The sequence below is a fragment of the Lagenorhynchus albirostris genome, chromosome 1 (assembly GCF_949774975.1).
Source record: "Lagenorhynchus albirostris chromosome 1, mLagAlb1.1, whole genome shotgun sequence".
Taxonomy (NCBI): domain Eukaryota; kingdom Metazoa; phylum Chordata; class Mammalia; order Artiodactyla; family Delphinidae; genus Lagenorhynchus; species Lagenorhynchus albirostris.
Genome location: NC_083095.1, coordinates 116865387 through 116879712, shown reverse-complemented (window position 1 = coordinate 116879712; position 14326 = coordinate 116865387). Strand labels below are relative to the sequence as shown.

Here is a 14326-nt window from a genome sequence, read left to right as displayed (position 1 = left end):
CCATATATCAATCTATTACAGTCTATTATAGGCCCCTGGAGACATTCACATGTGCTTTTTGTTTTGTTATCATCACAAAGCAGTTGAGAAACTGGATAACTCTGGGAATTCTGAGCTTTATAACAGTTTGACTGAAGGTGCATCACTCGATGTAGAGCAGTTTCTCTGGTGCTTGTAACTCACAGACTTTTTTGACCAAAGTGACAGAGAGGAGCCTGACCAAGAGGAAATTCCTGGAATGTACAGTGTTAGAATTGGCAGGGAAGGAAGATCAAGGCTTAGCAAGACTAAGCGTGGCCTAGGAAGGGAGGCCTCTGATAATGTTCTTCAGCAGATGAAAAGTATGATCTAATGGCTACCTCTTTCCTTTGTTAGTGCTTCAGTAACAGTGGGAATAAAACCAGACAGTGGCGGTCTTCGTAACTTAGGATCCAAAAGAATGATGCCCAGAAGGTGTACATGTTCTGGCAGCTGCCAGTCCCACTTCTGGCCGGCCAGGAGGGGCTGGCCAAGGTTTTCATCCAATTACTAATCTTCTGAAACGTATAGGATGCATTCAGTGATGTTCAACTTTCCATGTGACCTTAGGCAACTCAACTTCCCTGAGATTTTGTTTTCTTATTTGAAAGATGAGCAGCATGATATTTACCCCGGACAGTGACTATAAGGATTAAATTAGATAATATGTGTGAAAGTGCTTTGTGAAGTGTAAAGCCCAGTAGGTAGCCAATTGTAAACCCGGAGCTGAGCATGCTATTACATTAGCACATTAAGTTCATGTTTCTCTGGTTTGTCCTCTGGCTGTTCTTCCTCGCAGTCTGGGTTAGGATCCGGGTGGTGGATTTCAATGACAAGAACATAGATGAGGCCTCCAGCCATAGCGCCAACAAAAGGGCCCACTACAGGAATCCACCAGAAGTTATTTCCAGCTCTGAAATCAAACAAAGAAATTAGTGATACACCACTTGGCCTTCTTCCTGGTATTACTGCTAGTTATTCACTAACCAGCTAGTCATTTCTCATGCTCATGACTCCCTTTTAAATCAGCAAGAGCTAAGTATAAGGGCACTCACTGTAGCTTGGCAACCATCATCCTAGATTTTGCAGTATACCTGATTTCAGATGATCTATTCCATTGTCCTATTAGTACTTGTGAGAGAAATGTCCCATTTATTTTCCTTTCAGAAAATATAGTCCCCGAACCCATGGCTACAATTGAGGGCATTTAGGGAAAGTTCAGGTTGATTATTCAGGAGTTGCCTTCCCCTCATCCTGAAATAATGAGTCCTGGGGATTGCGAATGGTTGGGAGATGTGGAGAGATTCCTGGACATGATTGGTATATGAGGGCACTTATAATAAACAATCAGGAAACATTTGCCAATAAGTGAATTAAAAAAAATCAAAGGTAGAGATATGAATTACCTACTAAATATAATTGAATTCAGTACTTACATTTTGAGGTCACAGCTTACTTAAACTTACTCTCTGATAAGGACTTTCTGCCATGTTTCCCTGTCCCCTCCAGAAATCCTCAATGTCAGCACATTGTATTGGAGGTATAGTTCTGAGAGAAAGCAGGTGCCCTTGCGAATTGTCACCATCTCTTTTGGAGATAGAAAATCCACTTAAATAATTCCGTAGAAAGGACCATTAGTGGTCAGAAGCAAGTAAAACTATACAATATGTTGTTTAAGGATATGTACGTTTGAGATAAAACTTTTTAAAAGCAGGATAATTATGAACAAAAAATTCAGAGTAATGCAGAGGAGGCAGAGGAAACAAGAGGAACACAACTACGCATGGGAATTTCACAGTGTTCTATGTAGAGGAAGGATTCATGGCTGCTATTTTAATTTTTATTCCTAACAACTATACATATTTCCATGGGACCTTTTGTTTGTATCAGTTTTTTATTAGAAAGGGTAATAAAGGAAATAAGCACCAAACAGGGGGCCTGTCCTAGAATTCATGAGATTTAGTTCTAATCTCAGGAGGGTCCAGATGGTCTTTGGGCAAAGTCTCCTCATCTCTGAGCTTCATTCTTCCATCTGAACAGTGGTCCCTTCCACCTGCATCGTCCAAGCACTCTCTTAGATCCTGAATCTTAGATCATCAATGCAGGCTCACAATAAGATAGTAAGTCTTAGAGCATAAACGCAGGCTCCGGGGAAGAGCACCGTCATTAAGCACAGTGGCCAGCAGATGTCACTCTTACTGCACTGGAACGAGGTCACTGCATTCAGCTGTTCTCACAGCGCCCTTTCCCATGCCTCCAAATCCAGGTGGAATTTTCTATGAGAGGCACCTGAGCTTTAAAGAACTAGGAGCCTTCTTTTCAGGTAAGCACATGAAGCAAGTTTAAGCCACCTTATTTGGTCCATCACTTCCTTTCTTCCATCACTGGTTTGTGGCACATCTCTTACTGTCATTTAACAGATTAGGGTCCAAGATATCTGCCAGCACACATGTCCTCCTTTCACTGGCTGGACCCTCTTGAGCTGGATGTGTTGCACCAGGGTCACAAGGCTTAAATGGAGGAGCTCTGATACGGTTCCCTGCCTGGCCTCACAGGTAAACAAGGTTATTTGCACACTATGATTTGGGGGATGCCAGAAATATGTCTGTGTTAATTGCTTACGGTACCATCATGAGGGATTCATTCCTTTGGTTAAACTATTTTAAAAATTAACAATACCCCTGAGATCCTTCATCCACTAAGTTATCAACACTTTAAAGTGAATTAGTGAAGACCACTCGCTTACATCCTAATACTTAAGGGAAAAGCAAGAGTCAGCCAGGGTCTGCCTTGCCCTTGTCAGACCTGCTGGAGCCCCACTCCCGCTGTCATCCTCACTCCGTGCCATACAGGGGCAAGTGAGGATCCAAGGCAGTCTCGGTTTTATCTGAGACCTTGGGTGTGGATCCAAACTAGAAAGTCCCCTGAGATGCTTAGCTTGGATGTAGAACCCTGAAAGGATGGGGCACTTTAGGGACACTTTGGAGTCCTGTTATCCCTCAGCGGTTTCCTTGGGAACTTTTTGGTTGAGGATTATCAGTTAGTCTAGCTATTTCCTAACTGGTTTCTGCCCCCTCTACTCATCTTTAATCTGTTCTATATAATAATGTCGGATCAATTTTGCTAAATTGAAGTTCTAAACGTGTCAAACTTCTGCCCTAAATCTTTTGTTGCTTCCTGTAACCTACAGAAGAGGGAGCAGCAAAAACCCCAAAGTCTCATTCTGGGAATCTAGGTCCTCTAATGGTCTGAAACAATTGCCCTTCCAAGCTTCTTCATGTACCCTTCCAACTAAACTAGATCATGTGTTATTTTAACATTCTGTCTTGGGATACAGAATCCTCTCTGCCTGAAATATCCTCTCTGTCCGCTGTTTAAGCATGTCCAAATACTACAAAATGCCCCTACTTCCACCCCCATAATTCTCATATTTGGAGCTACAAACCTTCTCTGAACTCTTGGAGTTAATTAGTCAAATCTCTTTAATGGCACTTGACAGCTCCAACCTGTGTAAGAGCCTATGCTCACTACTCTGAAATAGAATGTAAATAAAGCAGTGAAGGGCAACAACGTTGAGGGGCATCTTTAGCACAGGGCCTTGAATAAGAAATCAGGTAGCTGCATGGATGAATGAATGCATGAATGAGGGGGAAAGACCCTGATGCTAACAAGGGACATGGTGCTCAGAGTTTGGCATTAGGTGATTTCAGCATTCTCCCACAGACATGGTCTCCTGCCATATATTCAACAAAGCAAAGAAAAGAGGCAAGATCTCTACCTCTTTAGAACCACCACCACTCTTAGAACTTTGGGTGAATCACCAAGCAGGGCTCAAATAGAGGTCACATCACTGTGGAGCACCTTTGTTCTCGGGGTCTGTGTGAAGCTCACAGAGGTGTCTTGATGGTAGGGGCAGTGGTCTCCTGGAGTGAACCTCAGGAAATTGGGATTAAAGGAAACTCATGGGCCAATTCCGGGCTTTGGAAATAAGGAGATCTTTAACATATGCTTTTGACAGTACATTGGAAGAATACAAATGATCTTCCTAGTTGGCATTTTGTTCAACCTTTTCACGTTCTAGTATGATCATTCTGGAAGAGAGCTCCTCAACTGTGGCACTCTTAGCGTATTTGGCTGAATAATTCTTAGTTGTGGCGATCTGTCCTGGATACTGTAAGATGCTTAGCAGTATCCCTCTACTGGCCTCTACCCACTAGATGCTGGTGACAACATCTGCCCCCACCCTCCCCAGCTGTGACAACCCAAAGTGTCTCCAGGCATTGCCAAATGTCCCTGAGGGCAATATCACCTCTGGCTGAGAACCACTGCTCTGTAAATTCACTGCATTGTTCGTTTCTTAAAGATAGGGAATGTTTCTTGATTCTTTTTTATCCCTCATCTCCTAGGACATGTGTGTCACATAGCATTTATCCATACTTTTATTCAATAGCTTTTATTGAGGCTTTCTATGTGCCAGGCCACATCCTAGTCACAGCGGACACAGCAGTGAAAACATGGTCAAGGTTTCTGTCCTCATGATGCTTACGCTATAGCAGCTCTAATGCTGTCTGTGGTGGTTATCAGAATGGTGTCAGTGATTTCAGTAGCTTGTGTTTCATGATGGTGAAGGCAACCCAAACTCTTAAATGAATTCATCACTTGTGTACAGCTATATATAGGTCAGCATTAGGGACACTCAAGTGTTTTGTTCCCACAGCAGACATTAAACTAAAATTTGCTCACACATGTTTTCCCTGCTTCTCTTTCTCCATGTTAGAGCCCTGTTTCCTGGGGAACAAAGGTGGGTGCCTTTCCCAGAGAGAGATGTGATGAGTGGTTGGGGACTGGCCACCATGACTTTAGGGGGGGACGGTGGGAAGGAATTAACGGGCAAAGTTTGTCCTGGGAGCTTGGTACCAGCAGTTGGCATGTTTCATCAGCACATTCTGAGGTGTAAGGCACGGGGTCTTGCCATTTCCTGTGCACAGGCTCTCTTTGATGCCTGTTCCGCTAGGAATTTCTTATGCTTCAAGAATTCAAGGACCGGTGATTAGGACTCCGCGCTCTCACTGCCGAGGGCAAGGGTTCGATCTCTGATTGGGGAACTAAGACCCCGCAAGCCACATGGCATGGCCAAAAAAAAAGAAAAAAAGAATAAGCTCAGCACTCACTTCTTCTGTGGTGCCTCCCCCAGCTTCCCCGGGTAGAGGTAGCCACTCCCCCATCTGTGTTCCCTTAGCACTTTGTTTCAGGGGTTACCAGAGCACTTGTTACATTGCTCAAGGCCAGTGTCTTATCTGATTTTGAAATTTCCTTGCCTAGCACAGTGACCACAGCATAGGTGGTGATTAAGGTAGATCTGTTGAATGAATGAATGAAGCGAAGCTAGCATGATCTCCTAGAAAGAGCCCTAGAGTAATATCAGAAGATAGAAATTCTACCCCTTTGTCACAAAGTGAATACGTAGACAAGTTCTACATCCAAAATAGTCACATAAAGCCATATACCAGTTGAGAAATCATTATTATATAGGACAAACCTATCTCTTTGAATCTATCTAGACCCTCTCTATCTTTCTCTGTCTCTTTGTCCCTCTCTGTCTCTTATTATGTCTCTGTGTCTATCTCTTTGTCTCCCTCCCCCTTCTCTCTCTCTCTCTCTTTCCTACACACACACACACACACACCCCGTATCATAAATCACCAGTGATACGTTCCACACTTATGATGAGGGTGCACTTAACCTCACCCTCCCATCTGCACTCTCTTGGATCTCCAGGTCAAAGCACAGCCCTCCCCATTGAGGCACAGTGTGAATCTTCCTCCCTCCTCCCTGACCGTTGTTACTTACGTGAAGACCTCAAACCCCCAACCTGCCAAGGCAGTGAAAAGTCTGGGACTCAGGTCTCGAGCTGGGTTCATGGCACAGCCACTGTTCATTCCCAGAGAGGAAGAAATGACAACAATCAGGAAGCCAATGACAATGGGCTGTAGGCCTTTGGGGACTCCCAAGTTTCTTGAGTCAAAAATGGCAAAGATGACAATGAGGAGAAACATGGTGGCCACTACCTGGGGGAGGGAGAAAATATACAAGGGATTTAGCTTATATTCTTCCCCCTTGCCCACCTCAAAATTCACCCACTCTTATTAAAAACAAACCTAGTAATAAGTAACGTATGCTGGTTGAGCACTCTGTGCCAGACCCTTATCGCAGCAATCCTAGACATGGGTGCTGATATCATTCTCCTTTACAGATTAGTTACCTGCCCAAGGTGACACAGTCAGTGACAGGCAGGTGTGGATCCAGAGAGTTCAGCTCTAGAGACTGTTATCTTTACTACACTATCCTGCTGAGCTACCACCAGCTAAATGGAGAGCAAGCTACAGGCTGGAAAAATGAACAAAGGGGCTCATTCAAATTGGTGAGAAAAACAATGTGAGACATCAATAGATGAATGGGCAAAGGAAATGAAAAGAAAATTCATAAAAGAAAAATAGATTTAAGAAACAAGAGGGAAAAACTGATTCACAATGAAAAAAAAGTACAAACAATACCAAGTGTTAGGGAACTGATACCACTTCTCTCAGGCTTTCCTAATTAAACTAAGCACATACTACACTTTTGAAAGGCAATTTATCAGTAATTTAGCAACATGCATTAAAAATAATCTGTAAGATTATGTACTGAATTTGACCCAGTTGGATATTTTGAGAACCACATCATGGAAATAATCTAAAATATGGAAACATCATAAAGCAAATATGTAAATAAATAGTTAAACATTATTTATAGTATTGAAAAACTGGAGTCCACATCAATAGTGAAAGGGCTAACTATATTATGAAGTGCCCATTCTATAGTCTATTATACAGCCATCAAAAACAAATACAAGGGCTTCCCTGGTGGTGCAGTGGTTGAGAGTCCCCCTGCCGATGCAGGGGACACGGGTTCGTGCCCCAGTCCGGGAAGATCCCACATGCCGCGGAGCGGCTGGGCCCGTGAGCCATGGCCACTGAGCCTGCGCGTCCGGAGCCTGTGCTCCGCAGCGGGAGAGGCCACAACAGTGAGAGGCCCGTGTACCGCAAAAAGAAACAAAACAAAAAAACAAATATAAGAGCTATCTGGTAACATTTTTAAATGCTTACGATATTAAGAAAAATATGCATTATATTTTATACTTGAAAACAACATAAAAACCAGTTGTAAGAGATTATACAAACAATGAGAGCAGGTATTCTGAAGTGGTGTGGTACAGTGGGTGTTTTCCCCACTCTCTAGTTTCTAAAATTTCCAAACTATTATTTTACTTTAACAGCTAAATCATAGCTTCTGTTTACCAGACACTTATTATGTGCCAGGTACTTCGTATGCTTTTTCTCATTAGAACTTCACACCAATCGGTGAGATAAATCCTATTTATTCACAGTTTACAGATGAGGAAATGTAGATAGAAGGAGGTTAAGAAACTTGCCCAAGGGCACACAGCTCATAAGCAGAAGAATCAGGACGAGAACCAGACAAGTGATTTTAGACCAGAATAGTTGTGCTATTGGCTACACGACAGATGCTTGGATGCAGCTTGTTTAAACGTCATTAAGACAGAGACACTTCTAGCTGCCTAGAGAGTCTGGATAAACCTATGCACGTGGGGAGACACAGAAGACCTGGGATACTCTAAGCTCAACTACTACACTTCACAGTCGTTGAACTGAGATCCCAGTGTCTTTTCTTGAGGCCTCTACGTTTAGATCATGTGCACACAAGAGACAGTTAGGTGGAACAAACCCCATTTGCCCCTACAGGGGTTGAAATGTCCAGTCATGCACTTTTCTCTGAAGCTTGACTGATGTGGAAGAAGTGTATGTATTAAAGAGGAGGCAGGAAACCCGTAGTGGTATCAACTTTGGCAAGGGCAGAAATTTGTCAGCAAAGCTTGGGTTATGCGTAGGGACCTCTGACGTTGGAAACATAGCCTTTCTTTTCTGATAGGCCTGTAATGTTCCTATGCATCCCCCTTATTAGATTATGTCTTTTCACGAAAGTTAGGTCTTTGTTGAATGTACACTTACTTGGTCTGCAAATGCATTCACCAGAGACAGATACGGAGCTGGGTATGTTGCGAAAATGTGTGCTGTTGCGTTTTCTCCCACGACGAGCAGTTTTCCACCAGCAAAAGACAGAAATGCATCTATGGAAGACAGAGCTCTGGCATGTTAGTGTCCTCTGGGCAGGGGGGGACGTAGGCCTATGCCAGGTCTTGTGCTGAACAAGTACAGGCGAACCCTCAGGTTCAGCTAGGAAGATCCATATCATTTGCCTCTTTTCACTTCACAGTATGGTAGCTTTAGAGATACCCAGAGAACTCCCAGGATAGCGGGTCAGAGAGAGAAAGCCCCGGCTGCCCTTGATGGTTCACTCCACGTTTGAGCCAAATCCTTATCCAGTGGGTCTTGGGAACCATTTTTCTTTGAGGGGAATTCTTGGAATTTTCAAGATTGACTAAAAGTGAAAGTGAAGCTTGGACTTGCTCTATGCAGAGCTCATGATTCCCAGAGGGTTCTCAGTAACCCCTAATAGCAGTCCAGAATTTGAGGGCATCAAGGTACAGTGAAGATGCCCTTAGAACAAGGAACACAGCAGTCCCCGACATAGCCAGCACCACCCCTAGGCCTCTCTGGCCACAGCAGCTGGTGCTCTAGGTTTCTGGTCTGGTCTTGAGTAATTCTTTAGTCTTCTTAACACTCTAATTCTTAGGATACTCTGTGGGAAGAGGTCCCTTTCCACAATGTACCTCTTGGGCTTGGCTCATAAATTCTAGTTCCTAAGGGCTTCAGTTTGAGAGTCATAAAGTATTAAGACTTACCTTGGGTTAGAGAGAAGGAACTACTTTAACACTTGATTTTATGGAACCCCAAGATTTTTTAGTTTGAAGGGCCTAAGAAGTCACCTACTAGTTCAATTCCTTTATTTTCCAGAGGGGGAAACTGAGACCAATAAGGTCAGATGACTTACTGAAGTCACACAGCTACGTACGTAGTTCACATGGAACTAAAGTCTGGGTCTTTGATCGTCAGTACTGTGGTTCCCCCAGGACTGTTGCAGAATGGAAGCCCTGGCTACTGGATGGAAGGGAGAAGAGGTTCCCCACCCAGCCCATTTCTCTGCTGTGCTTCTTCCTTCAAAGACTTTGTTCCAGATTCCTTCTTTAAGTACTTACTCATCATTCTCCTTGCCACAAGTCAACGGCTCCCTTCCCAGCCAAATCAGAGAAAGCCATGGAGAAACCAGTAGCCTATTGCTTACTTTGGCATTGTTCACAGTGTAGTGCTGGTTGGGTCTAAAAATATACTTCCTTTAAGTTCTGCCCTCCATTTAAGTTGTGACCATTTTCACTAAGAGGCTTCCTGAATGTGCCCTGATGATAATGTTGGCCCCATTATTTAGAACTTAGGACTCTTAGAACTGCGTGTCAAGTGGAGAACGTTTTCTGTTCTTACCTCATCTCACCTCTTCCTACCAAGTAATTCTGACTTTCAACTTATAGCCAGTTCTCCCTAATCTCTGGACTCAGGGGTCCTACTCACCATAATAAATGCCAAAGAGGGTTGCAGCCCCTAAAAAGGCTCCCAAGAGCTGGGCCCCCACATAAAAGGGGAATTTGAACCACTTCGTCCTTCCAAAAAGACACATTGCAAAAGTCACAGCTGGGTTGATGTGGCCACCTGCAAGGAAGATAAGGTGATTAGGAAAGTCAGAGGGCAGGCCAGGGAGAATTATTGTGAAGGAAACCTTATCTAGGGACTGCAGGCAGAATTCAGTCTTCTAGGTGTGAGGAACTGTATGTGAGGAGACAGAGGTGTGTGTGTGTGTATGTGTCTGTGTGTGTCTGTCTTTGTGTCTGTCTGTGTGTATGTGTGTGTGTGTGTTTGAGTGGAGAGGAAGAGAGGACTAATAATCCTCATGGCATCATTAGACACTCTTTAGGAAGTTTAGCTTTCTCAAAAGAAAGTGAAATATATAAAGAAACTTGTACTCAAGTGGCTCATTTTCTCTCTCTCTCTCTCTCTCTCTCATCTCTCTGTCTATCTATCTATCTGTATCATCTATCTACTGGGTTTTGCCTAACTATAAAGCAATAACCCCAAAGAGATTGATATAAACAGTTAACTTCAGTATATTTGTAAGTCAATATACTTATACTTGTAAGATTTAAATCTATATCCAGTCATTTCTAAGTCCATGTCCAGAGGATATAGAAACAATCTTAGGACTGAAAAGAGGTATCTCTTTAAGGGGAAATGGCCCTTCCTTTGTGGGCTGTGCCTCTCACTGAGGTAAGGGGCTCAGTTTATTTTGAGGTAGTCACAGTGTCTGAGTGGATTTTCTGTAGTTTCTCTGCATAAACGATGTATATCTCACACACACAAATGGAGCAACACTTCCTCCTCCACTCCAGCCTAAACTCTGACTAGAGAAATCAGCCTCTTTGATTCTAACCCAGTTGCAAGGTCAGGTAGAGGGGCTTGCTCTGGGGTAGGTTACTGATAGCCCCAGCTGGCTTTGCTAGTAACAACAGTAACAACAATGCATATTGAACACTTGCCAGATGCTGTCATAGGCGTATTACATGCACTTGATCCTCCTAAGAACCCGGTGAGGTGGGTACTAGTCCACTTAACTGCTGAGGCACAGAAGTAAAGTAAAATTTTAAGGTCACATGGCTAATAAGTGGTAGGTCTAGGATTCAAATTCAGGTTTATTTGAACTCTTGGGCCTATGTTCTTTTCTAGACCTTCTTCACCAAGTTTATAAAGGTTTCTCTGCCTTAGAAAGCAGAGGAAAATTTTTCAAAGATCATCTTTGAGCATATGGGCTTGATTCCTAGGGATGAAGGACACTCATACGAAGAGTGCCAATGACATTTAGTGTGGAGGGGGGGATTAGAGTAACTGTCAATGTGACCACGCTGAAATGTGGACCTCTGGGTTGTGGAAATAGTTGTAAACAAAGGAGTGATGATGATGATGATGGTGATGACACTTTGCCATTTGACCCCCCACAGAACCTATTGGTGAGCTTGTTTTGGGAAGCCTTCCCTCCTCTCCCCAGTCCGTGAAGAAAGCTATGCTTTTCCTGAGTCTCTAAGCCAAAGTGGGCTTGCAGTGGGGAGGGGTTCTGACTGCTGACTACACCGTGAGGGTCCTTTCTTCACCTGCCTCTGCCACTCTGGGGCTAATATGAACAAGAAAATGCCAATATATCAAAGCACAGGTGACTTCCTGAAGCCTTACACATGTATCACCTGTTTTGTTTTACTTTTAAATCTAAGAGAGTCATAATTTTGGAGACTGTCAGGAGTACAGCTTCCTAGGGAAGCTGGAAACAGGGGTTAGAAGAGGGGAGCACCTAGGGCAGTGGAACGTTCTGGAGCCAGCCCTGTTCCTCTTCTCCCAGAGCTGGTTGGAGGGTAGCCGCCACCCAGCCAGCCTGGAGGAACCCATTGTGAAAGGACAAGGGGATGTAAGAAATCACCTCCAATCAAAAATGTCTCCCCTCAGATGAGTCCACCAATGGGACAGTTACTGTTTAGCAAGCTCCTCTTCCAAAATAAGACTTGCTGTAGGTAGGTTTATGCTTTTAGCTCCTCAAAAGCACCCTGAGGCAGGAACTATTGTTCACCTTGACCTTGACATGCTGCAAGGCACTTAGTAGGTTTTTAAGATATGAAGGTTGATGTATGTGGAATCTAAAATATGGCACAAATGAACCTATCTACAAAGCAGAAACAGACTCATAGACATAGAGAACAGACTGGTGGTTGCCAAGGGGGAAGTGGGGAGGGAGAGGGATGGACTGGGAGTTTGGGGCTGGTAGATGCCAACTATTACATTCAGAATGGATGAACAGCAAGTCCTAATGTATAGCATGAGGAACTATATCCAATCTCCTGAGATAAACCATAATGGAAAAGAATATAAAAAAAGAATGTCTCTATGTGTATAACTGAGTCACTTTGCTGTGCAGCAGAGACTGGCACAACATTGTAAATCAACTCTACTTCAATTTTAAAAATTGAAGAAAAAAAAAGATATGAAAGTTGAAGAAATAGTCAGAGGTCTTTATTCAGATAGCTCAGACTACAAAGATCTACAGAGGGAAAGTTGTTTGGGAGTCAGAGAGGGTGTGCCCAGGAGGGTGCTTTGCAAAGCAACGAGGAGAGTTTCTCCTTGCAGAGATGCGTGATCACTTGGCTTACCCGAAGGACAAAGCAGAGCAGTGTAGTGGAAAGAACATGAGTGCTAGAGTCAGAGAAGGCCACACTCACATCTTGGCCCTGCCAAGGTGGTTGTGATGATCAGATTATTCACATAAAGAGCCCAGGGGGATAGCTGGATTCCCCGAGGCCTGAGATGAAAGTCTTACATGAGCAAGGTGAGCTCTTTCAAGGTTCTGTCCTAGACGAGTCTCCTGCCCACCACCCACAGACAACTCTGTGATAGAGATCATCTTAACATTTTATTTGTCATTAAGCAAAGCTATTTTGATCTTTCAGTGAATTTTTATTGCTTATAAAAAAACTACATCAAAAACAACCGCCATAGTCTAGGTACAAGCTGGCAGTGTAAACGCTTTGTGGGGGATGGTGCATAATTAGGGCATTATGAGTTCTGATTGGCCAGATTGGATTGCCAGACGACTGGCAAGTTCACAAGGGAGCAGGGTGTGGTAACTGCCATGCAGTAAAGTAATGCTTTATGTTCCACAACCAGATGTCAGCTGACCTTACCAGTCTGGACCACAAAGTGGGATCCCATTTATGTTTATGCCTAATATACATTGGTTATTTTTGGAATTCCCAAAGAGGGCCTCACATATGCCCACAAACCAGCATGTTAGCTGCAGCCACTGTGAGAAAGTCACTTCCCCTATGTAGTCTTCCTCTCCTGTTCCTGGGCTGCTGAAGCCAATACTGAGTCTGCACTGATGTCATCAGTGGGCCAGTGTGTTGTCTGTGCATGTTCCCCCCCAGTTCTCAGGGAGCTTGAATATCATTTCCAAACAGAGATGGGGAGATAAGCTCCTTTTCCAACTCAGTGCTACCTTATATCAGCCAGGCTCAGAAACTGCTCTCCTTGCATTTTGAGATCTCATAGTCTCTCATAAACAATGTGGACAGCTCCCAAGCCTCACCCAGAAGCAGCCTCTAGTGAAAACAGTCCCATCAGTTCTGGCCCTTACTCTGAGCGCAGGGGCTTAATCCCAGTCTGAAGGCCAGATGGGAAGACTCCACACCATCCTTTACTCCCTCTTCCCCCTTCCTGCTGGTCCCTGTCCCTTCTCCTCCTATCGTGACTCGAAATATATCAGTGGATGCAAACAGACATTGACAGTGCTGGTGGTAAAGGGTGTTAGCTACATTGGTAGGGTCTGGGACCAATTTATCCTAAGTAAATATTTGATGAAGTTTAATTCAGGGTGTTATGCAGGTGAAATACTGCAAAACCACATCTTCACCTTAAAAAAATCGCTGAAAACATGCCTACATTTATATTGCATGGTTTGTGGAAACAACACCTGTGTGAATGTAGTTGGGAGCGTGAGGGGAGGCAGTGGAGCATCCTGCATGCTTATTTGAAGCCAGGAGTGTGTTTTGTGTGTGGTGTCAAGGCCTGCAACTGTAATTAAGCCTTGGCACATTCATTGGTGTTCCCCTGGTTATTCTTGTGCCTTAGGTAGGTAGTACAGTGCTGGGATCACAGCAAAGGCTCGGCAAGAGTTTAAACAGAAACACTGCTCGGGCCAAACAAACCACATGTATGGGAATCTGTAACCTGGTCTGCCCCAGGATCTGAGTCGGCCTGTGATATGGAAAGGCTGATAGCTAGCAAATGACTGTTCCAAGTGCCCAGCCCGTGGATGCTCCGTGGGGGTCTGGGCAATCATTCTTTAGCGCTCCAGTGGCAGCACTTGTCACCAGTCCAGCCAGCTCAACTGCAGGATCCTCCAGCTGGACCGTACTGCCCATAGGCCCTGCCTGTACTGTCCTTCCCATAGTAGACCGCTGGAAATGTTGTATAATAATGGGGACCTGTGCTTTGCTGTCGTATGGACCTGGGTCAAATCTTTGATCTGTCTCTTTGCCAGCTGTGGGACTTCTGGCAATTTACTCAATCCCTTGGAGCTCCAGTTTTCTCTGTAGAATGGACAATAATACCGGCCTCAGAGTGCTGCTATAGAAGTGAGAGGAGATAAAGTATGTACAGCACCCAGTACAGTGCCCAGCATGCAGGGGGTCCCTTCTTCCGTT

The 14326-nt window shown here is 44.1% G+C and overlaps 1 protein-coding gene across 2 annotated transcripts in view; it reads right to left on the bottom strand.

The window, feature by feature from the left end:
* Positions 1-756: 756 nt before the first annotated feature.
* Positions 757-14326, bottom strand: part of AQP9 (aquaporin 9) — a 33185-nt gene continuing 19615 nt past the window's right edge. Inside the window, exons 3-6 of one of the 2 annotated variants that reach the window (XM_060169380.1) lie at positions 9603-9740; positions 8088-8206; positions 5869-6086; positions 757-931 (exon numbers count right to left, since the gene is read on the bottom strand). In XM_060169380.1, the coding sequence (XP_060025363.1) occupies positions 757-931; positions 5869-6086; positions 8088-8206; positions 9603-9740 (650 nt within the window). The remainder of the gene's footprint in view (positions 932-5868; positions 6087-8087; positions 8207-9602; positions 9741-14326) is intronic. The other variant, XM_060169387.1, reaches the window with a different exon arrangement.